The following is a 24,543-nucleotide window of genomic DNA, read 5'->3' on the forward strand; positions in this document are numbered from 1 at the left end:
GGGTTCTGTTCTGACAGCAGACAGTTCGATACGGGGCTCAAACTCACAACAAATTGTGAGGTCGTGACCTGAGCCGAAGTTGGACACTTAACCAACAGAGCCACCCAGGCATCTTCACTTTATACTTTTCTGCTCGAAGTGTGGTCCTGGGAGAAACAGCATGAGCTTGACTTGGAATCTTGTGAAAAATGCAGGGACTCAGGCCCCACCCAAGATCTACTGAACTAGAAGTTGCATTCCAACCTGCTCCTGGAAGGTTGCAAACCTACGCTGCAGGTTGCAAAGCACTGATTTTCAGCTCTAATATTTTGGGGTAGTATGATTACATTTCAGAAGCTAAATAAGATAATTATCTAAATGCCAACAATAGCGTGAAGTGGAAAGGACATAGATGTGAATTTGGATTTCAGCTCCATTACTAATAATCTTTGGGAAAATAACTTCAGTGTTCTAATTCGTAATGTGGAGAAGATGGCATCTGCCTTGAGATAGATGTGGGGATTAAAATTATACATGTGAAGGACCAGCACATGTAATTTCTGCCACCAGAGCATGATAACTATCCTTGTTGTTTCATTAAAATCTATACAGCTAAGAGATTCTTGAAAGTCTTTCACCCATTTGAAGTTTATCCTGTGGAAGGCCAGTAGCATTGTTCAATGAGTTCTCTCCAGATTGTCCGTCACTGAGCTCCATAAGGGCTAGAGGGCCCTTTATATCCCAGAAGGGAGGCTACACCCAATTCAACTTTTTAGGGGACCGAGGATCCCAAGCTTTCCGGGTGTTGGAAGCTATCATCTTCCAGGACTATCTTTGCACCTAAGCTCAGCTCCTCGGATCCTCAGCCCAACATGTTTATGTATTGTCTACACTCTACCCCATATTTTCCCTATTAAAAATGGAGAACTACGGGGGCCAGGAGTTCCCCATGAAGCCAAGTAGTCTCTCTGTGGCCTTTCTGTAAGATACTTAACTAGCAGGGGGCTCATTCACCGCTGGGGCTATTGCCGTGAGTTCCAGCTTGCTCCAAGCGACACTACTCACATTTACCCGAGCCCTTTGCCCTATATTATTTGGGTAAAGATTGAAGAGTGGCAGACAAAAATCTTTTAACCTAAATGGTAAAAGATGTTATGACGTAGGGACCAGAACTAGATCTCATACAAAAAGAAGCAGGAGAAAGAACATTCTACTGGGAACAAAGATGCAGTCTAATTCCATGTATACAATTAGCTGGCCCATCTCTCCAGTACATTTTATGAATGTAGGCCTTGGATTTTCCATTTTAAAAATGAGAATACTGAATTAAATGATCTTTCCACTTTAAAAGTCAATTGTTACTTTTGTTCTTATTTACCTCATATGCTTTGAGATGAAAAATCCAAAGATTTTTGTGATTTCATAGATTTTTATAGATTTCATAGCCAGTTTTCATATAGTAAAATCTTAAACTGGTTCGATTAAAAAGTCTTTAATCTTTTGTTTTGCTTTGTCTGTAATTCTTCATATAAACAATTTGTGGCCCATGTGAGGTTCAGTGGCTCTGTTTTTCTGGGATCTTTCTTGCCTTTCCCAAGCACACACATATTTGAAGATTTCTAGGTAACTGAGTTTAAAGAACTCCTCTGGTAAAAAAAAAAGTCTACCCAAGTAATTTTGAAAGAGCATTCCTTATCCGATGAGCAAAAATGCCTTCCAAGTTGGACAAGGAATCGTTTCTGCAACTGGCATGGACAATTATTTCCATAAATAAGTAATTCAGTGAGAAAGAAACAAAGAAATCTAAAGAAATGCTTCATTTCAGTGGATCTGAAGGCAGAGACCAAGGACTGGGCATCAAAGTCCAAAAGGTCTTTCTAAATTGAGGAAAAAAAGTCTAAAGTAACTTAGATTTTGTTTAGTCTTCACCGATTTGGATTAAATTATAGTAGTAGATAACAGGCCTACACACATCTTCCTTTTTAAGAATTCACCCGAAACAATGTCACCTCCCTCTGTTCTCCCAATCATCAAGAGTCTGTCCCTTCTGTCTTGTTATTGCACTATGCTTTGTATATTACTATATGCTATTGTATTATATAATGTTATATATCACATTATAGTGTCGCTTTTATTGCATAGCAATTCCTATTTCCATTTCTGCCTACTCTACTTGATTGTGCATTTCTTGAGGACAGAGACCATGTCTTGATCATTTTTGTCCTCCCAGGGCTAAGGCAATTCTTGGTGCAGTTGATACTCAATAAATGTGTTTTTAATATTTAATGAAGAAATTAATATGCATTGTACAAATATGCAAAACTTATTTTAATGGTGTTTGAGAGAAATATTATAACAAATTGTGTGCTCTCTGTTTCGCAGTGAAAATTTCTAAATAAAAATAATATGTGATTTGAATCTAGCCACATTTGGGGTAAAAAGGATGTTCTAAAATAATAAGGCTCTACATGGAGCTGCATTTAGAATGAGGCTCTCATTAAGATTATGAATTGGTACCTAACACGTAATTTTAATATGTATTCGTTTTAATGTAGATTTCTCTCAAGTGCTATGTAAGCACCTTGATATCCAACATCTTCTTTATAAACAGTACTAAATGAAAACAATTGGCAAAGCAAGTAAAGGAATCCATATATAAAAGACAATTTACATATCAAAATGGAAATGCTCATTTGAACTAAGGTAAGGATTTGAACTCAGGAAAATGTAACAGAAGTAAAAAAGTATTCCATTTAAAAAAGAAATTCAGATAGGTTACTGAATATCAAGAACCCATTTGCACCCAGGTAGCAAGTTACTATTTTTTAGTCCTCATATTTGTATTTAATAAAACCATAACAGGGAAGAGTATCTGATAAGCCCAAAGGGATGCTTCTGCAGCAATTCTTTGTAATTTTTGCTCCCTGAATCTTGCAAGCATTTTGAATTTCTGCCTATTCTGAAGCAAACATAACTTTTGCTGTTTTTGTCTTGCAGTAGGTAAAAAGGTTGTAAACTCTGACAAATCAGCACTGCAGTTTAGTTTACGACACCCTGGTGCCACATATGTCCATAGATGTGAAATTGTGAATTTCCAGAGGGGAACTTGAGGTTGCTCTCAAAGGTCTGAATCATTGCCTCAGAAGTGGGGTCTTTCACGCTCGGATTCCCATGATTTATGGACTTTCAGAGTGTATGACATCTGTACATAAGCCACCATGGCAATCCTGCCCACTACCAGCTATTTGTGGTTGATTGTGGCCTCTTTCTGGTCTCTTTCGCTTTTCATTTCACACAGATGGGAGTGCCCTCTGCTCCTTCCAGATTGAGGAGTTGGGAGCCATACCCAATGAAAGTAACACCTTCTGCTTTTTGCTCTATAGCTTGCAACAGCTTCTTAGATTCCTATGCATAGTCTTAGGGAAGAAACTTGTTTTGACTAGTCCATCAACCTCCATGCCCTGTAGTTGAAACTGGGTCAGCATCCTTAAATCAGCTGTCAGAAAATAGTGGGCTTTTTTTTCTTCAGTTGAAGTACAGTTGACATATAATGTTACACTCGTTTCAAGCACTGCATAGTGATTCAACAATTCTATATAGTATGGAATCTTACCATGCTAAGTGTGGCCACCATCTGTCACCATACAAAGTTATTACAGCATTATTGACTATATTCCCTATGTTGTCCTTTTCATCCCCATCACATAATTGTTTTATCACTGGAAATTTATACCTCTTAATCCCCTTCATCTATTGCATCTATCCCCCATCCATTTCCCCTCTGGCCACCACCAATTTGTTCTCTGCATGTATTAGTCTGTTTCTTTCTCTTTCTTTCTTTCTTTCTTTCTTTCTTTCTTTCTTTCTTTCTAAATGATTTTCCTAAAGTGGATGGGAAAGAAGGACAAGAGGTAAACGAAGAGAGTGGGAGGTGAAGCAGTACATTGGAGTCAGTCCAAAGGCATACTCTGAAAGGGCAAAAAAAAGGGTAGATTGTTTATAGACATAGAACGATATTTTGCGTCTTCACATTCAACTATATTAAAAAAATCCAAGGATCCATTCCAAGCACATCCAGGTAATTGGATGAAAATTTTGCTTTGCACAGAGATGTTTGGAATCTCAGAGAAAGACTGTCATAGAGACGTGGATTTTTAAAGTAGATTTTCCCCATATAAGGTTCTTTTACTCTCCACAACATCAATTCTTGCAACAAAACCTTAGCTAGCTATTAGTGTCTACAGGATCATCATATTTTTATATATTCCCAGGCACATACTCCCAGGGATCCATGGCACACAGTAAAGAAAATATTTTTAGGAGATTTTCTTCACAGAAAACCCAAAGGGAAACATTCATGAGGGCTGTGTATGCCCTCATGTAGAAGGTACACAGAGTTCTATCGAAATGTATATTTCAAGTGATAGTGCTGTCTCAGAATTAGTGTGAATTAGCAACTTTATATTACATAGGCAAGACCCGGGAACTGTTTCTGCTTCCTTATTATAGGCATACCTCAGAGACATTGTGAGTTCGTTTCCAGACCACTGCACTGCGATAAAGTGACTATCCAAATAAAGTGAGGATCACAATAAAGCAAGTCACATTAAATATTTGGTTTCCCAGTACATATAAAAATTATGTTCGCACTATGCTATTAAGTGTGCAACAGCATAATGTCTAAAAAAAGTATGTACCCTAATTAAAAAATGCTTGATTGCTAAAAACCACTAGCCATCATCTGAGCTTTCAGAGAATCGCCACCTTTTTGCTGGTGGAAGGTCTTGCCTCAATGCTTGATGCTGATGTCTATTGATTGACCAGACGGTAGTTGCCGAACGTGGGGGCGGCTGTGGCAATTTCTCAAAATAACGTAACAATGAAATTTGCCACATCAGTTGACTCTTCTTTCGTGCACAATTTATCTGTAGTATATCATGCTGTTTGATAGCATTTGACCCATAGTAGAACTTTCAAAATTGGAGTCAGTGCTTTCAAACCTTGCTGCTCCTTTCTCAGCTAACTGTATATAATATTCTAAACCTCTTGTTGTCATTTCATCTATCTTCACAGCATCTTCATTGCAAGAAATGAAATTTCAAGAAATAACTTTCTGTACTCATCTATAAGAAGCAACTCCTCAACTGTTCAAGTTTGATCGTGAGTTTACAACTATTCAGTCCCAGCCTCAGGCTCCACTTCTGATTCTAGTTCTCTTGATATTTCTACCACATTTGCAGCTCCTTCGCCCACTGAAGTCTTGAACTCCTCAAAGTCATCCGTGACAGCTGGAATTCCAAACTTCTATGAATGTTGATATTTTGACCTCTTCCTGCGAATCATGAATGCTTTGTAATGGCATCGAGAGTGGTGACTCCTTTCCAGAGGGTCTGCAGTTTTCTTTTCCCAGATCCATCAGAGGAATTGCTACCTGTGTCAGCGATAGCCTTATGAAATGTATTTCTTTTCTTTTTTTTTTTTTAAAGTTTATTTATGTATTTTGAGAGAGAGATAGGGGGGAAAGAGAGAGAGGCAGAGAGAGAGGGAGAGGGAGAGAATCCCAAGCAGGCCCTGCACTGTCAGTGTAGACCTCGATGCAGGGCTCAAACTCATGAACCATGAGATCATGACCTGAGCTGAAATCAAGAGTTGGACGTTTAAACGACTGAGCCATCCAGGAGCCCTGAAACGTATTTCCTAAATAATAAGAACTGAGAGTCTACAAGATTCCTTTATCCATGGGCTGCAGAATGGATTTCTGTATTACTTTTTATCCCAGTTATTTAAAACTGATGAAACATTCCGAGACTGAGAGCAGCAATTACTTGTGTAACTCAGGACACACTGCTCTGGTCTGCACTATTCAGAGAATGCAGGCAAACGCAGACATAATTTGGCTTTTTCTTTTTTCCACTTCCATATATAATGACATGAGGCTTTTCTTCCTCTTTAATGGAGCATGTCACTGATGATAACCAGCCAATATTATTTATTACATGTGTGTCATGTGTCCTCTTAAAACTGTGAGTTCCTTAAGCAGGGGAACATTGCCTTTTATCTATTGGTGGGCCCACCACAGAGCTGGACACAACTGCTCAATAAATATAACAACAAGGGTATTATTATAATACTACTAAAATACTCTAGTAAGAACATTTTTTTCTTACCATAAACTTCCCTCAAATAAGTATATATTAAACATGTGTATCATTAGGTTGTGTTTCTTATGACCAGACAAAGGGAGTTCAGTTCTCAAACCATGAAGAACAATGTGTCAAATACGGAACATTAAAGGCATATATATCCAGGAAAGTTGACAGAGGGAAGCACCGATTAGGGTCAGGGGTGGTGCAATGGGGGAAGGCCTAAGAGCTTCTTCTGTATAAAGGAAGGACTTCCAGGAGGAGGCATGGCCGGCCGCAAAACTGGATAAGGCAGGCTGTAGTCCTAACAGAGGAAGTGACCAATGGATAGGATAGGCTCTTTTGCACATGCACCCCAAAGTTTATAGCAGCACTATCAACAATAGCCAAATTATGGAAAGAGCTCCAATGGCCATCGACTGATGAATAGATAAAGAAGATGCGGTATACACATGAAATGGAATATTATTCAGCGATCAAAAAGAATGAAATCTTACCATTTGCAGCAACATGGGTGGAACTAGAATGTATTATGCTGAGCAAAGTAAGTCAGTCAGAGAAAGACAAATGTCATTTGGTTTCACTCATATGTGGAATTTAAGAAACAGAATAGATGAACATAGGGGAAGTCAAGGAAAAAATAAGATAAAAAGAGGGAGGGAGGGAGGCAAACCATAAGAAACTCTTCAATACAGAGAACAAACTGAGGGTTGCTGGAGGATTGGTGGGTGGGGGGATGGGCTACATGGGTGATGGGCATTAAGGAGGGCACTTGCTGGGATGAGCACTGGGTGTTATATGTAAGTGATGAATCACTAAATTCTACTCCTGAAATTGTTATTACATTATACGGTAATGAACTTGGATTTAAATTAAAAAAATAAAGGCAGGGAAAAAAACCAAAAAAAAAAAAATAAAATTAATTAAAAAAAGGATAGGCTCTTTTGTCCTTAGCAATTCTGGAGACAGAGTTATTCCTTAGTTGGAGGAGGCTGGATGGGGTTCCTGGAAGGACTCCATGTCCTTCTCTATGTCTGGGCAGATTACAGACTGTAACCTCTGAGCCACCCACCTTTGTCATCCATAAACTGTCAGGTTCCTTTGTGGGAGGCCTTAAGTGGGTCTCCTTTGATTTCAGAGATATCTGTACCTCAGCTTCCCAAGACCTTCATCTCTTTGCTGATACCTAGAAAAATACCTTTAAGAAGGTGTGTGAGGGGCGCCTGGGTGGCGCAGTCGGTTAGGCGTCCGACTTCAGCCAGGTCACAATCTCGCGGTCCGTGAGTTCGAGCCCCGCGTCAGGATCTGGGCTGATGGCTCAGAGCCTGGAGCCTGTTTCCGATTCTGTGTCTCCCTCTCTCTCTGCCCCTCCCCCGTTCATGCTCTGTCTCTCTCTGTCCCAAAAATAAAAAATAAACGTTGAAAAAAAAAAAAAAAAAGAAGGTGTGTGAGTTACAGAGAGAGATTTCCTGATGGGACTTAAATTGAAACTGAGATAGCACTGTAGTGTGAATTGATTTTAGTAAAAATTTAATTGGGTCTGTTGGTCTGTAAATGCCAGGCTACCAGGTCCTTCTGGGTGTGGATACTGGGAAGGGACATAAGTCTAGTAATTTCTATCAAGGAAGAATGTGCATGGGGCCAGAAAGAAGAGGCTGGGGTAAAAAAAGAGAGAGAGAGAGAGAGAGACAGTTTTGAATATCTGATGACTTTACCCTGGAGAGACCTTGTTTCTCTTCAATTGAGCAAGACATACAGCTGATGTGCATTATGGGATTTTTGTCAGGCTACCGGAAATGGCAGCATCCTTACTTCGCATGATTTATGAAGAGTATTTCGGTTTATTTGACACTTACTTTATATAAGACAGTGCCTCTTTCAGAAGGGTCATTAATCAACTCTTGAGGTCCCTGAGTGCGAAATCTGACAGTGCCCTGTTGAGTCCTCCCAGTCTACCACCACCAAGGGGCTGTATCCGCATCTAAAAGTTCTGCCAGCCAGTGTCACTCCAGTCAGAACCTCCCGCGTCCCCACACCATTACCAGCCAGTTGGCAGATTTTTGTTTTTTACCATTATGCATGCAAATTTCACCAGAGTCCAATGAAAGTTGCATATAAGCACTTGGCACTTTTTCTTTGATGAGTTTTTCCATATTTGGAAAGAGAAGCATTTCTAATGGACAAACATGGCATTGAAGATGAGCAGTTCAGACCAAGTGTTTCAAATGGCAGCTGAAAGGCTACGAATTAAATGCATGAATAAAGGAGCACATTTATGGTGGTAATTTTAGATGGGAAAAAACAGGTAATTGTATAATCATTACTGTTTGACTGAAGAGCAATGATATGCATCTTTTCCTTGCTGTTAAAATGTTATTTGCTTTTAAGCATATTCTCCAAGTAGGATATGAAGAAACAACAAATGATTATTTTCACTTGCACTGTATACTCTTTGAATAAATGTACAGATTCTTCTTTTGGCCTGAAGCTGATAAAAGTCATCAAAAGCATAACAATGACATAGCGAGGGGCACCTGGGTGGCTCAGTCGGTTAAGTATCTGACCCTTGATTTCGGCTCAGGTCATGACCTCGTAGTTCGTGAGTTCCAGCACCGTGTTGGGGTCCCCACACTGACAGCGGGGGAGCCTGCTTGGGATTCTCTCTCCCTCTCTCTCTGCCCCTTCCCAGCTCTCTCTCTCAAAATAAATAAATGTAAAAAATTACATCCCAAGCTTCCTGGGGGAGAGAAAGAGCAGCCAGTATCATAGTGATTTTATTGGTGGGAAATGAAGGTCTAAAGGTGAAGTGATCCAAGGACTAAGGGGCTTTCCAGGGACATCCGGACATTAAAAAAGTTCATACGATGCCACAAATATCCAAGAGTGGGCCTCAAAGTCCATGCAGCAGGGAAACCACTCCCATTTAGCCCTCTACGCAGAATCCCCCTCCTTCAAGAAACATTCTCTTGCTCGCCTACCATTATACCTCTTTCTTCCTGTCTGTTGCAGAAGCTTCCAGGCGTGGCAATTAAGAACATCAACTCTGAAGCCACGCTGACTGAGTGTGAAGGTCCATTCTGCTCCTTGCTGGCAGTGAGACCCCACACAAGTGACCTATCCTTTCCCAATCTCCATTTCCTGATCTGTAAAGGGATTATAATCAAAGCTACTTCAGGGGCTGTTGAAAAGATTCAGTGCTGATCTGTATAAGGCATTTAGAACAGTACCGGGCCCATGCCAAGCCTTATGTGTTTGTTAAGTGAATAAAATCACCCATCGCTTTCTGCTTTCCCTAGCGTTTTATTCTCCAACAAAAGCAAACTGTTTGTTTACTTTTGTAAACTTACCACACAGTAAATTTACTTGCATGCCTTTGTTCCTGATGTTTCCCTTTCTGGAAGGCTTCTCCCTCTCAGACAAGACCTCTTCTGTCCATGGCTCCCATAGCTGACTGGCCACAGTCCTACCGGTATTCCTATTGGAGCATTACTTGTGCTGCAATTCCCGGCAGAGTGAAGCCAGGTGACTACTGGCACACGATGGGACTTCCATTATACCCCTCTTCCAGTTTCCTCCTTTCTTTTTGGCCAATTCATCTTAGCTTCTATTTTGGATGCCTTTTCTCTACCCCCTACCCTCAGGGCTCTGTTCTAAATTCCTCTCTCTTCTCACTAGATGTACTTCTACGCCTCAATGCTGCGTTCACTCCTCTGACTGTAAAGCCATTTTACTGACCACTCTAAACCTATTTCCAGATCTTTCTTGGGAACTTCTGACCCATATTATCAAATGGTTACCACAGTGTCTTTACTTACATGTTCCAAAGGCACCAAAAGTTCAACATGTTCAGAATTGTGTTCCATTTTCCCCCCGCCTCAAATCCTCCCCGAGAGAATTGTCACTTACCCTGGTATTTCACTGAAGTGCTCCATGCCCAAACATTACCCCTCTTTCCTCTTGTTCTCTCACTTTCCATCAGAACTCTGGTCCCCTTAGCCAAAGCTCAGCAAGGTCTTAGGAAAGCTAACTATTACATAAGTTGATAGAATCATGTAATAGGGGCCCTTTCTCACTCCTCATAGGGAGCGTTTTCTTTTTAACACAAATGAATTACTAATATTGGGATTTGGAGTGCTGGGAAGCAATTCTCTTAAATTATATAATTCAGTTGACTCCAGTAAGGCCCGGACTGGATGGTTTGTTCTAGGATTCCTTTGTTTATTATTAATTATAAGCCAGAAACCGGAATTTCATCCTTTTCTCTCGTCTCTCTGCTTTCCAGAGCTCCTTCCTACCTCTACCATCTTGGAAAGGGCCCTGTTCTATCCCATTCATTTCCTGGCCAGATGGAACTTGACCCTCAAATTTCCCCATCTCCTTTCAGCTCCTGAATGTGAGCCTAAAGTCTCTTGGACACCTCTACTGAAGAAGGGGTATCCTGGGTGGCCGTGAACTTGGAGATGAAAAGTGTATTGAGCCGTTACCTATAGCTTGTTGACCCTAAAATGCTTTTTGACGAGACACAGGTATTAATAACATTAGCCATTCACTGGAATAGCACATAATCTTTACAGAAAGAACAACTAAATCACGCCCTCTCACACAAATTAACATTCCCATCAGTACTAAGATTTGTTCGTTTGTATTATGATTTGTTTTCATCCTTGCTCTTAAAAATGCATTTGAAGTTATTTAAAGAGGCACAAAGAATAGAACAAAGGAGATGGATGTAGGAAAATAAGGCCGACTAATAGGTAAGGTCAGTGCACAGAGTACTGAGAGGGTGAAGAAGAGGGATAGAAGTGGAGAAAAAAATTAGGTTTGGAGCTTTCCAGTGGCTGGAATAAAGGGGTAAACACATTTATGAGAATGAGATTAATGGTATTCATATGATAAAAGCACAGATTTTTTTGGCTTGTTTCTGACAGCTGGGAGAAATTTCTTCCCTAAAGGGTGCCTGGTGTGGTGTAGTGAACTATGTCCAGAGCAATATTTTTCAATAAGTCCCATGGTGAGTTTCATAAGGCTACTTCTTCTTCTTCTTCTTTTTTAAAAATTTTTATTTATTTTTGAGACAGAGAGAGACAGAGCATGAGTGGGGGAGGGGCAGAGAGAGAGAGGGAGACACAAAATCTGAAGGAGGCTCCAGGCTCTGAGCTGTCAGCACAGAGCCCTACATGGGGCTCAAACTCACAAACTGTGAGATCATGACCTGAGCCAAAGTTGGAGGCTTGACCGACTCACCCACCCAGGTGCCCCATCATAAGGCTACTTCTTAGGATGGTCCTCAGTACAATAGACGGATCATTGCCAAAGCAAAGCTAGAGAAAGGCATAATTTTGGGGGGCCCACACATTCTGGTACAAGAGCATGGACAGCTGTGCATGGTGTAGTATAAAAGTTAAGAGCATGGAGACAAAATGGCCTGAGTTTGAAATTCAACTTTGTCACTTCCTGGCTATATGTCACCCAACAATTTAGGCCTCTGGCTCAGTGTGGTCATTCATAGAGTGGAAATAATAATATTATCCACCTCATCGGTTTATTCTAAGGATTAAATTAGTTGATAGGTGTGAAGGGCTTAGAATTGTACCCTGGTACAAAGTTTAAGCTATTATTAATCAAAGGAAAAAAAACCAGAAAATATCTAGAAGAAAGATTACCCACAATTTAAGCCACACACACACGATGAATGACGTTTCTTACTAGTGCATTTTTGATCAAAAGAGTGAGAGTTTGAGATCAGAATTTCTGACACAAACCTAGCCTGCATATATTCTATATGGAAGAATTAAAGGGAGAACCATATGCTCTGATAATCAACCAAGTGGAGGGCTGTGTTGACACCTGTAATGAGAGAGCAGGAGCCCAGCTGAACACTTGGCAAATGGAAGACCATCCCTCAACTATGAGCAGGGCTAACTATGGAGGAATCCAAACAGTTCTCAGGAAAGAATTCTGAGTCTATAAGATACGAATGCATCTTCAAGGTCCCTAATTCTGTGCAGGAGACAATGCTTGGCTGAAATAATTTTAGTTTGGAGAAGTTTCAAAGTGAAAATGAATATTTACCCATCCATCTATATATCTCAGTGAGGAGCCAGCAAACATTTTAAGTGCTTGCAAATTCCTGATGAGTCCTTAAAGATGAACTGGATTCAGATATACCTTTAGGTAACTGAGTTCGAATTTTCTATGCAGGACAGTAAGACACAAGTCAATCAAGAGTTGAAAAATCATGGTCTTAGCATCCCAGTAGTTGACATTAATTAGTTCATCCTTTTGAATGTCATCAGTATGACTTAGCTATTGAGGCCAGTCCTCACATATAAGGGCAAAATGTCCTATCTATAAGAATAATGACACCTCCTTTTTACTCCATTTCAAGCAACAAAAATTTACCTGATGATTATATTATTTTCCTGAACTTTTAATGATTTATTTTAATTACTACACAATATAAAAAAATGACTTACTCATAAAATATGTAAAATAATTAAGTCGTTATGACTCATTTAATTTTGATACTCAACAGTTAGAATGCTGTCTTTAAAAATTCTTTGTAGAGGGGCACCTGGGTGGCTCAGTTGGTTGAGCATCTGACTTTTGATTTTGGCTCAGGTCATGATCTCACGGTCCTGAGTTCGACCCCACATTGGGCTCCATGCTGAAAGTGGAGCCTGCTTACGATTCTCTCTCTCTCTCTCTCTCTCTCTCTCTCTCTCTCTCTCTCTCTCTCTTTCTCCCCCACTCCCACTTGTGCTCTCTCTCTTTAAAAAAAAAAAAAAAACAAATTCTTTGTAGATTAGCATAGTCATCTGTCTGTAACTTAAAACGTTGATGTGTACTGTATGTAAATATGCATCCAAGTCACCAAGTTCCTCACAAGACTATTACACTGAACACTATTACATGCACAAACTTTTTGAATAGTATGTCAAGAAAAAAGAAAGATTAATATGGTGCTGGATTTCCAGAACATTTTACACATCTAAATCTAGTAACTTAATTTTAGTATGTGTGACTTAGTTTGCTAAAGCACATATGAGCAGTTAAACTTGACCAGTATGACTTTGAGTTCCCTTTTTTTTTGTTTTATTTTAGAGGGGCTGGGGGAAGGGCAAGGGGAGAGAAAGAGAGAGAGAAAGAGAGAGAGAATCATAAGCAGGCTCCACACTCAGTGCGGAGTCCCATGCGGAACTCGATCCCACAGCCCTGGGATCATACTCTGAGGCGAAATCAAGACTCAGATGCTCAAATGACTGAGCTACTCAGGTGCCCCCTTTCAGTTCACTTTTAAAAATTCTTCTTAATATCTTCCTTCAACTCTTTCTAAACCTGCATCTTCTTCATAGAGCATTTGGGACTGAACTGAAATTAAGTGGCAGTTTTCACTCCATCACTCCCCTCCAAAACACAAATTTATATATTAATTCACTCACTTCCTCCGTCCCCCACTTTCATTCTGTTATCTTCGTCTTTTGGTGAGGGGTATAATCTGTATTCCAATGTAAAATCTACATCCATTTTGAGAAGATAAATTTTAAATAAAGATTTTCATACTTCTAACTCTTTTAGACGATTGAAATTATTGTGTTACTGTGTTATTTAACTAAGACTTTAAATATTTCAATCCACCTAGGCCTAGAATTCAATAAGGCTGTGTTCGTGGAGCAGAGTACATTCAGCTCAAAAGGATATCATCTCACGGCTTACTTGCTATTGTTTACAGTGAGTATTTCATTTCTAGTAAGTGGTTTTTGCGTGATAGAGTCACAGCTAGAAATCACGGCTTTTTCAGGAGTCTCTCGTCATTGAACTAAAGCCATTTTCCTTTATGTCGTTCTCATAACCTTCCTGACGAAGGCTGTTCTTAGGTTAGATACATAAATTAAGCTATGAAATCAACTGTGAAGTCTAGCATCCCTATGCTCTTCACTGGTGGCTTTAAATTGTATTTAGAGGTTTGTTCTTAGAGTGAATATAAATTAGGAAAGGAATTAATATGTCGGATTTTTTTTGTTTTTGAAGGAGAATATGCTGTGGGGCACTTCTTATTGTTCAGATGTCTGTATGAACTCAAGTGGAGTAACACCAGCTGGCATGCCCTGTGCTTTCTGCCACCTCTCGTTTCCATCACCAGCAAGGTTGTCTCAATATTCTCTTCCTCAAGTAGCAAATCACATCAAGGGAGGCCCCAAACACTGTGAACATATTTTCAGGGAAATTCATCAGAACCAATGCATTCACATGTCCTGGCTTGGTTGTTATTGCTTTAAATAAGCTGACTTATATCTGATTTGCATTTAACCATACCCTCAATTTCTTTCACCCATGCATTTATCCAACAAATATATAGATGGCTGATTAGGTGCCAGACACTGTGTTAGGCGTTGGGATATAGCAACAGAAAAACACTCTTCTGGAATTGGTATTATATTCCAGTGGGGGAGGTAGACAATAAATACATCTTTACAAAGCATATAATGTTAGATGATGATAAATCCTATAAAGTAAAACAAAGCCAATAAGGCAGATAAGGAGGGTAGAAAGTGCGAGGGGCCGTGTGGTTCAATGGGAAGACTTGTCGACTTATCATATTGACTTATCATATCGTTGACAAAGGGCTATTTAAGTGGAGAGGTGAGGGGTATTGAGATATGTGAATATGTAAGGGCAGGAAATTTCAGGCAGAAAAAAGTAGCAAGTACAACGGCCCTGGGGCAAGAGCGTCTGTAGCACACTAGAAAGGCAGCCAGGAGTTTTGATGGAGCAAGTATGGGAGGGGACTTTTTTCACAGGAAAAAAGTCAGAGATATGATGGATTGTGTAGACCATACTGAGTGGTTGAGGTATTATAAGTGAGAGGCGACGCCCTGCATCAGTTGAAGGAGAGAAGCGACTTGATCTCATTTATATTTAACTGCATCAGTTAGGGTGAGCTGGGGAGGACACTTCATAGGGAAAAAGAGAGGACAAGGCAGGAGGCTACTGCAGCAACCAGGCAAAAGATGATACCTTGGGCCAGGGTAATGGTGGGGTGATGATGGGGAGAATTATGAGATTCCAGATAAATATATATAATCACATATATTTATAATATTTAATATATATTTATATATATATAAAACATATATATAATATATACACACACACACACACGCACACACTCTAATAGAAGGGTGGGAAACTGGAGCAAGGGGAGTTGTTATGGGTTATTCCATGCTAAAGTTTGCTATTGACTTAAATAGGGAAGGCGGCTGGGAAGCAGATTTGTTGGGGGAAGATCAGAAACTACCTGCTGAGGTTGTTGGGAGCTTAAGTGAGTTAATTAATGCTCGGATAGTTAGGGCAGGATTGATACACGGGACTCACTAAACTCAACACAATTGTTCCTGCCATTTTTTCATTTCCTTATGTGCTTTGTTGAAATGAGATCTCTTGAAATCCCCAGTCTTGCTCTGAAACTGATCTTTCGCCCCTGGTTTGATGCAGCACTCTATGCATTTCTTTCTTTCTTTCTTTCTTTCTTTCTTCTTCTTCTTCTTCTTCTTCGTCTTCTTCTTCCTCTTCTCCTTTTTTTGTTTGTTTTAATGTTTATTTATTTATTTTGAGAGAGAGAGAGAGGGCGCATGTGAGCGGGGGAGGGGCAGAGAGAGAGCAGAGAAAGAATCCCAAGCAGGTGCCACTCTGACAGCGATGACTAGGGGCTCAACACGGGACTCAAACTCATGAACCACGAGATCATGACTTGAGCCGAAATCAAGAGTTGGATGCTTAACTGACTGAGCCGTCCACCTGCCCCTATGATTTTCTTCTTCTTATTTGGAATTTTAAAATCTGACCCTCTGTGACAAATTGAACTTGAGGTGATTTAGACATCTGTTCCTTGGACGTACAAATGTTGTAAAGGATATTGACATAACATGAAAGCACTGTCACTATCCAGATGTAAACTATAATTATAATCGCAATTGTTTTATTTGCCGTGCAGGTCTCTCACTCAGTGTAGAATAGATGTGACCACAGTTCTTTTGTGACCTTTTTGTCTCGGATCTCATATGTGATCACAAAGAAAATCATAAACCAAACTCTATGGAAATACATAGAAAAGTTTCAACTGGGTCTTTAAGGTCATTTTATAATCTTACTGGACAATGTGACAGCTGTAACTAGTCTGTATATTGATTTTAAAGGGTCCATATTGGGTTTCCTGCATTTTGCCCCATGCAGCGTAGTTAGAAAGAAGTATTAGCTAGCCATCAGCAATGCTTGGGGTGCACATTGCCTGTATATTTTTCCCCTAGTGGATGACTTTCAAAATAAAATCTCAGAGAGAGAGGGAGGAAGGGAGGGCGGGAGAGAGAGAGACAGCGGAGACAGAGAGAGAGAATTTAACACATGACTTTTTTCATCTCCAAAGGGAGTTACCCAGTCGTTTGGCTGAATATTTTTCAAACTTTATACCATAAAGCCTTAGCCTTTCTAGGTCACCGTACTGCATCTGAGACTAAAATTAAAACCATAAATACTTAAAGCCTTAACGCCTACACTCTTTAAAATCTGGTAAAAACAGGCATTTCCCTTTGCCGCTTTACTGTGCTTATTTATATGAGAAATAGCACTTTGAAAAACATGGCTTAAAAGCAGAATCACACAGAGCATAAGGGAAGAGAAAAGCCAATTTACATGTTTCCATTTTTCTTTTCCTCCAATTTATTCCCTCCTGCTTAGTTTCAGGATTCATATCAGTCTCTATCCAATTTCAGGAGGGAGGAACTCGCCACCCTAAGCTAGTAACCAAATCAATATTAAAATGTGGAAGGCGGTTGTAAGTCTAATATCTCCCAGAGCACCTGTTCCATTGTTGCTCAACAACAGGGTAGCTAAAAAATACTGGCATCTGTTTTGCTCCTTTGTGACACTGCATCTAACTTATAGATCTTTTATGATCTGGTCTGCCTAGTGCGCCATTATGTTAATTGTTTTGGAACAAACCTTCCCTGACTTCCAGTGTGCCTGTCTATTGGCAACCTAGTGTCACTCTCCCACTGCCCACCTCTCCCATCTAAGGCAAGAGCCGTATCCCTGGGGACCACGTTTTCTAGAAGCGTGTACCTTTTCGAGACACCTGGAAGGTGGAAGAAAAGCAGGAAATGTTCTCATGTTCTTTGGCAAAAGCCAAAGCCACATGGGCTCTGGCAGATGCGAGATGTGCAGTGTGGGGGCAGATGTGGCAAAGCTGACTTCCTGCAAGCTTCCTGTGTGCTTGGTCTCTTCTGAAGCTCCTGATTCCCTCTATTAAATCTCTTCTGGCTTGAGATACCCATTTTTCCTGCTGGAAACTGTATGATACATGCAGATGGAGACAAGGAGATGGACTGGGAGACAGAGGTTCCCTACAGGAATCCACCCTGCCTGGGTTAGTCTGTTGGGAAGCACAGCCATAAAGTAGCAAAACAGACGCCACGTAGAAACACACTGAATACTCTGGAACCGGGAGCTGACCTGAGTGGGAGATAATTCAAACTTATCGCTCACTTGCTGTTTGACTTTGAATAAATTGCTGGACCTCGGTTTGCTCATCTGTGAGATGCCATTAATGGCAGTACCTACCCCACATAGGTTTTGTGTGGTTTAGTGAATTAATGTTTGTAAAATCTGGAGGAAAAGGAACGGCACATGGTTAGTACTAAATGAGTTTTGCCAAAGGAAAAGTTAATTTAAAAACTAGCTTAAAAGTGGTCTCCTTGGGAAGTTAGACTTGAACTCCAGTGCTCAAAATATTCCTGGAACGTGGACATTTAGGGACTTGTACCAACACCCCGTCCAGCAGCCGCATCAGAAAACTGTGATTCTGACCCTGGTCCATTCTTCTGCCTGGTGCAGGAAGCGCCCAAGCTCCTGCATTTCTCCCTGACCATTCATCTCAGCGTTGGATGAAAAATTGTATTATGCAACCTGGCCATTCGCCTTGTTCATGTGGTTTAGCTCTGAATGATTTAGGACTGTTTATATAAAATCAAACACACTCTCAAAAGATGAAGCATTGCTTCCCTCAAAAATGTTCAAAACAGCAGAGAATCCAAAGGGATTCCAGCTGAGCAGCTGCAAATGTGTCCTAGACAATGGCTCTGTGACTGGCATAAGCTTAGAGCCTCTCAGAATAACTCTTGAAAACGGGAGAGAGCTCTTGGGTTGATATATTTAAAGACAAATAATTCTTCTCTCCATGCATATGTGGCAGTTACCCTTCATAAATCCTCTGGGATTGCAGTGAGAATGGAGAATAATAAAATACAACACAATTAAAAAAAAATAACAAAACAGGGGAGCCTGGCTAGCTCCGTTGGTTAAGCGTTCAACTCTTGATTTCGCTTCAGGTCATGATCTCACGGTTCATGGGTTTGAGCCCTGCGTCGGGCTCTGTGCTGACAGCATGGAGCCTGCCTGGGATTCTCTCTCTCCCTCTCTCTCTCTGCCCCTCCCCTGTGTGCGTGCTCTCTCGCTCTCTCTCTCTCTCTCAAAATAAATAAGCATTTTAAAAAAGTTAAAAAATGACAAAACAGCTTCAAAGACAGAAAATGTAAGTTGCAGGGTCAAGATGATCTTTCTCTGTTCCTCTTGTAACAGCTGGCAAAGGTGGCCAAGGTTGCCCTAACCATTACCTACAGAGTTAGATACAGAATTAAATTTGGAAGCTCCAGTTGGGGAAAATCTGATTTCAAAAAACAAGCAGGGATCCTTATTTTCCAGCAAACCAGTGTCTGCCCTTCAATGCTTTCCTTTGCATTCATTACTCAGTTTTGCAAAGTGAGACATACTTTTTGTTACTGGCAGATGTCACCCGGGGGAGACAGAGGAAAAAATAATCTGTGTCTCGTTTTTTCTCTCAGGTGTAAAAATTTTCCCTCTAGTTCCTTAGTGTCTCAGGAATCCGTTGAGAAATGCAGCAAGAATATGTCAGATAAACTGAAAAATATTTTTCCAGGTATTCATTTTAACATAGAATGAAAGCATTCTGTGGCAATCCTGGAGGCTGCAATAGCAGTTTGGAACTGGTTTATGAATTAACCTTTTTTTATATAGATTCATGAGAATTGATCCACTTAATCCATTTCGATCCAGCTGAATGCAGATTTCAGTAATTTATCAAGACGAGTCTTTAGGACGTGTCTCATTCCCTAATCCTATCCATCACAGATTAAGGATTGCAAAGACCTCATGTATTTTAATATTTGAAAATACCTAGAAATGCTGATCCGAGATTTACGCATTTAAACACATACGGTGCTATGCATGCTTAATGTATAGTTTATAAAGTCCTGTAGATTTCTTTTTTTATTCTTTGACGATTATCCACAAACGTCTTTATTTTTGTGATTTTCTATACTTGTCCTGAGCATACCCTCACTCATTTGTTCGTTCATTTCATTTCATTTCATTTCATTTCATTCATTCACCCAAAGCTGAATAAATACCTACTGTGGTTTAGCACTGTGCTAGGCCTTGAGGATATGCAGCTTGGAACCTGGAGGAAATCACAATCCGGAGGTGAAAAGGGAGTGTGGCAGTTAAATGTATTAATTATCAAGTAACTGTCAATTATAATGTGTAAATTTAAGTAAGCTTCTTAAGCTCATGCAACCTGGAAAATGACAGTTTATCAGGGGTCTGAAAAGTACAGGCTTTAGGCCAAATCCAGTCTGCTGCTTGTTTTTGTAAATTAAGTTTTATTGGAACATAGCCAAGCTCATTCGTTGATGTGTATCTACAGTTACAAAGACAGAGCTAAGTCTTTGCTAAAGAGAGGATTTGCAAAACCTAAAATATTTACAAACTGACCCTTTAGAAAAGAAGTTTGCCTTCCCCTGGTTTAGACATTACAGTTACAGATCAGGTGTTTGAATACCCCTCTCTCTGGCTACGAAGTCCCTTCCACCTTATCTTGTCAAATTTTTAGAATCATAGATATCTTAAAGATTTCTCTAATAAATTTCTATTTTTTGTTCCTAGTAAACATTTTCTATAAACTCCTCCAACAAAGTTTTGTAATAAAAAAAGTTTTTGATGTTGGACGGTTAATCTCCACCTCTGGAAAAAAGTCAGTCGTCAGAAACAGTTTCTACTTTTGTCCATATCTGTTCAGAAAGGGAACGGCAGAGCTAGGAAGCAACAGATAAAACGAGACAGTAGGACTAGATTGTCTCAAAAGAGCTTTCCATCTCCAACATCCCAGAGCTCTATATTTCTATAATAATAACTGCACAGGCTAAAATTAAACCTAGCGTTGCAGCTGGAGGAAACACACAGCACAATGGTTTATGGAAATCAATTAAGGACAGATACAAACCTAACTGTAACCGCACCATTAAAAATCCCAATCTTCCAAATTTTACTTCGCAAAAATAAGGACAACCCCTAATCAATAACACATTATTCAGAGAACTCTCAGAAAACGTCAATGAAAATAACTCGGCAGGACACTCGATCCATCTCTGACATACATTAGATTCTAACAGGTGAAGATGATGTAAAAGAGTGCCCTTGAGGAATAAAAGACAAAAGAAATTAATAAAAATCAGCCTGATGGCAACAGTTACTTCCTCAAATGACCTAGTCTTAATGATCCATGAAGACACATAGTTAAAGCTTTGATGTGGGCTTCTGGCCTGAGAATGAGCTGAACAAATCTATATTTAGAAGGCTTCTGGAAGACTCACATTGAACTAACAAGTACTTTCTGAGAGGAAAAGAGAGGGAGAGGGAAGGAAAAGGGGACTAGCCCTCAAGTACTTCTTTAGGCTGCTGCAATTATATGTACGCTTGCAAATGAAACTCGGGAACGTATCTGTTGTCCATTCATCCATTCAAGAAACGTTTATTGAAGAGTCTGTCAAACACTGAGCTCCGAGCAGGAAATGCAGTGGACAGTGAGGCAAACTTGCTCCTTGCTTCATGGTGCCTATGGCTTAGTGGGTGAAGAGAGGCATTCAGCAATTATAATACGATATGATGTACAAGTGCGTGCAGGAGAATGTAGAATCCTACAAGAATGTGCCTAGCACATCTGACGTGGCCGAAACTAAGGTATCAGAGTCCTCCCTGGCGGGTCACCTCAGGCCAGAAGAGAAGTGGGAAACTTCCAGCTCCTCCCTGCTCCTTCCCTTCCCTCTCTTCACAGTCTGACTTCCGACCTTGCCTGTTTACATCTGCTCAAAATCCAAAGAAGGTAATTGACCTAGGAGCCATTTGAGAATGTGGATGAATGCAGGGTCACGGATCCAGCAGGAATCATCGGTACGGGTAAATGTTGAGCAGGTAATAAAAACAAAGGGACAAATCTAGAGGTGACAGAATCCATTTACTTCTGCAAGGCAGTGATATGAAATGGGCAAAAGACAGAGCAGAACATGTCTCCCGAGGAAACTGGGCAGCAATGCCTTGCTATAATTGTTGGGTACAAGACTGATTAGCTGGAGTATGCTAAAGAGTTTTAAACATCTTTAAGTAAAATGAATGTTCTAATAATTCACCTTATTCATTCTGTGAATCCATCCCTCCCACGACAGGTTAAGGTTCAGTCATCCAATTTGAGAAGTACAATTTTCTTTAAAAATGTTACTGGCATGTATAACCTATTTGTTCTTTTTAAAGAGGCAAATAAAATAAAACTAACCCTCTTGTATACCCCACCCAGCCTAAGAAATATATTACAAATACCCTTTCCTAATTTTTCTTCTATTCTATTTCTTTACTTTTAACGAATCCTTTAGATGTTAATTTCTGTAAAAAAAAACAAAGAAGCCTGAAATTTGTTAATATCTTTATCTTTCCACCAAACAATTCAAAAACATTTTATATTGGTAATGTCACTCCCCACATATATACTAATTTTGTCCAGTTGTTCAGCTCTGTCCTGATAACTTTATGCATCCTTCCCCTCTCCTGACCTCTTCCCAGAGAAAGTAATCATTTTCTTTAAAATATTACTAGCGCGGGGGCACCTGGGTGGCTCAGTAGGTTAGGCGTCCGACTTCAGCTCAGGTAATGATCTCTCATGGTTCATGAGGTCAAGTCCCTCATTGGGCTCTGCGCTGAGAGCTGAGAGCGTGGATCCTCCTTCGGATTCTGTGTCTCCCTTTCTCTCTCTGACCCTCCCCTGCTTACACTGTGTCATCTCTCACTGACTCTCAAAAATGAATAAACGTTAAAAAAATAAAAAAAAATTACTAACATGAATAACATTTATTATTAGATATTATTACCTTTTTTATAAAATTTACCATAAAGTTGATACTTTCTGTTTTCACATTTCTTTGTGTATCTTGCATCTTCTTTTTGGGATCATTTACTTTCTTCTTGAATTACAAAATTAGCTGTTTCTTGAGTGTTAATTATTTTTTAGCTAAATTCAGTAGGTTTTGATTCCTTTTGTGTTCATGTGTTTGTTTTTGGTCTGAGAAGTCATTATTTTACACTTATTTGTAAGAGATGCTGTTTGCTGGACATCAAATTCCATATTATTTGCTATTTTTTTTAGCACATTAAAGATAATTATGTTCTACTTTTATAGTCGTTGAATTGCCAGTTTAAATTTCATTCCACTATGTGTTCTTTTGCTCTCTGATTGCTTTTTTGATTTTAAAATCTTCTCTATCACTTTTTTTTAATGTTTATTTATTTTTGAGAAAGAGAGAGCACAAGCAGGGGAGGGGCAGAGAGAGAAGGAGAAAGAATCCCAAGCAGTCTCCATGCTGTCAGTGCAAAGTCCAACGCAGAGCTCGAACCCACAAATCATGAGATCATGACCTGGGCTGAAGTCAGACCCTCAACCAACCTAGCCACCCAGATGCCCCTAAAATTTTCTCTTTGAAAAAAATAAAATAAAATAAAACCTTCTCTTTGTCTTTAAAGTTTTGTAACTTCAACATAATGTGCTATGGTATGGATATTTTCTTATTTATACTGCTTAAGATCTTTAGGATTTTTTGACTGAGAAATGGAATCTTTTATAAATTCCAGAATATTGTTACCTTATTATGAGTTTTTACCAGTTCAACCAAAAAAAAAAGATGTCACCCTTTGAGGGTCTGGTTTATGTGTGAGATCCCATTTCTGTCTACTACTCCTCTCAGGTGCCAGGCTTTCCCTCCTGTCTTGTCAGGCATGACCCACTGAAACCCAAGCCTTAGGCTATGGGGTTCACCAGCTCCCTTCAGGGCAAACACTGGCTTTAAGGCACAGTTACATCAATGGATTCGTGCTTCCTTGTCATTTGTAACCTCTGATTCTTTTCATTACTTTAATGTCAGGGCAGCTTCACTCTAAAAAAGATTCTTACAAAATGTTTTATTTAATATTTTGTAGGTGTTGGTGCTAAGTAAAGTTTTCCTGAACATCCAAGCTGCCATATTTCTGGGGAAAAAAAAAGAAAGAAATTATTTGGAAACGAGCAAAGGGCTGATTCTGCAGATCTGATGCCAATTTTCCTAGAGCTTTGATGGAGAAATCTGTTTTGGGGACCTTAGAGTGACTAGACATACTCAGAAGGCAGATCACACGCCTGCTATTAGAACAAGGAATGTGAGGAATGATTAATGAAGCACTCTCTAGAGTTTAATTTTTTTTTTTTTTTTTTTTTTTTTTTTTTTTGCTTTCAAACATTCTAAAGACAAAAGACAATACTCATTGGAGAAAATGCCGCTTGGGTTGGAGACAAGTGGGAGGGGGTAAAAAAAAAAAGGGTTCCCAAATCAGAAAGGGTCTAAGACTGGAAAAAGCGCAAAGAAGATAAAAGAAAAATCACGAGGGTGTCATCCTTCAGCTGCAACTGCCTGGAGCTCAGCAGGACCCACCTGGGCTTGATAAGAACAGCTCCTCTCCAGGCAATGACTGTGCATGTGTCTACAGGAGCCAGATTCTCCGGGATCTCTGCTCCTTGTCTCTGTAATAGAACGTTAGACCAGAGACCTTAAGCCCCAGGAGCTTGCTGTAGTAAACTCTTTCATCCATCCATAAATATTTTAAATCGATGTATTTTTGAGGGCCTACTCTCTGCCAGGCGGAGCTAGGCCTGGGGATACAGTGTGGAACAACGGACATGTTCCCACTATCCCTGGTATTAGGAAGCTTAAAGTCTACTTGGGAGAGATAAACTCCAAGCAAATACCTGAAACCTTGTTTTATTACAATTCTGATAAGTACCATCAAAGAAAGTAAACTCCAAACCAAGGGTGCAGATACCAGGCCCTTGCTAGCCATTTGCAACGGCCAGAAATAACAGTCTCTAGTTACTAGCCTGGGGTAATGATCCATTAGCTGTGATATCCCCACATTCTGCTCCTACTATTGAAAACAGTTTTTTTTATCAAACTCTCCCCCTAAAACCCCAATCTGAATATACTGTCTCTTTCCTCTT

General features: G+C 39.9%; 1 protein-coding gene across 6 annotated transcripts in view; it reads right to left on the reverse strand.

The window, feature by feature from the left end:
* PTCHD4 (patched domain containing 4) overlaps window positions 1-24,543 on the reverse strand; it is a 191,416-nt gene that overhangs the window by 57,370 nt on the left and 109,503 nt on the right. The window contains exon 3 of one of the 6 annotated variants that reach the window (XM_045498486.1): window positions 21,468-24,069. The exons of the other annotated variants lie outside the window; for them this stretch is intronic. Coding sequence (XP_045354442.1) covers window positions 23,939-24,069 — 131 coding nt within the window. The 3' untranslated portion in view covers window positions 21,468-23,938. Of the gene's footprint in view, window positions 1-21,467; window positions 24,070-24,543 lie in introns of those variants that run through there. 6 annotated transcript variants of the gene reach the window in all.

The sequence above is a fragment of the Leopardus geoffroyi genome, chromosome B2 (assembly GCF_018350155.1).
Source record: "Leopardus geoffroyi isolate Oge1 chromosome B2, O.geoffroyi_Oge1_pat1.0, whole genome shotgun sequence".
Lineage (NCBI taxonomy): Eukaryota > Metazoa > Chordata > Mammalia > Carnivora > Felidae > Leopardus > Leopardus geoffroyi.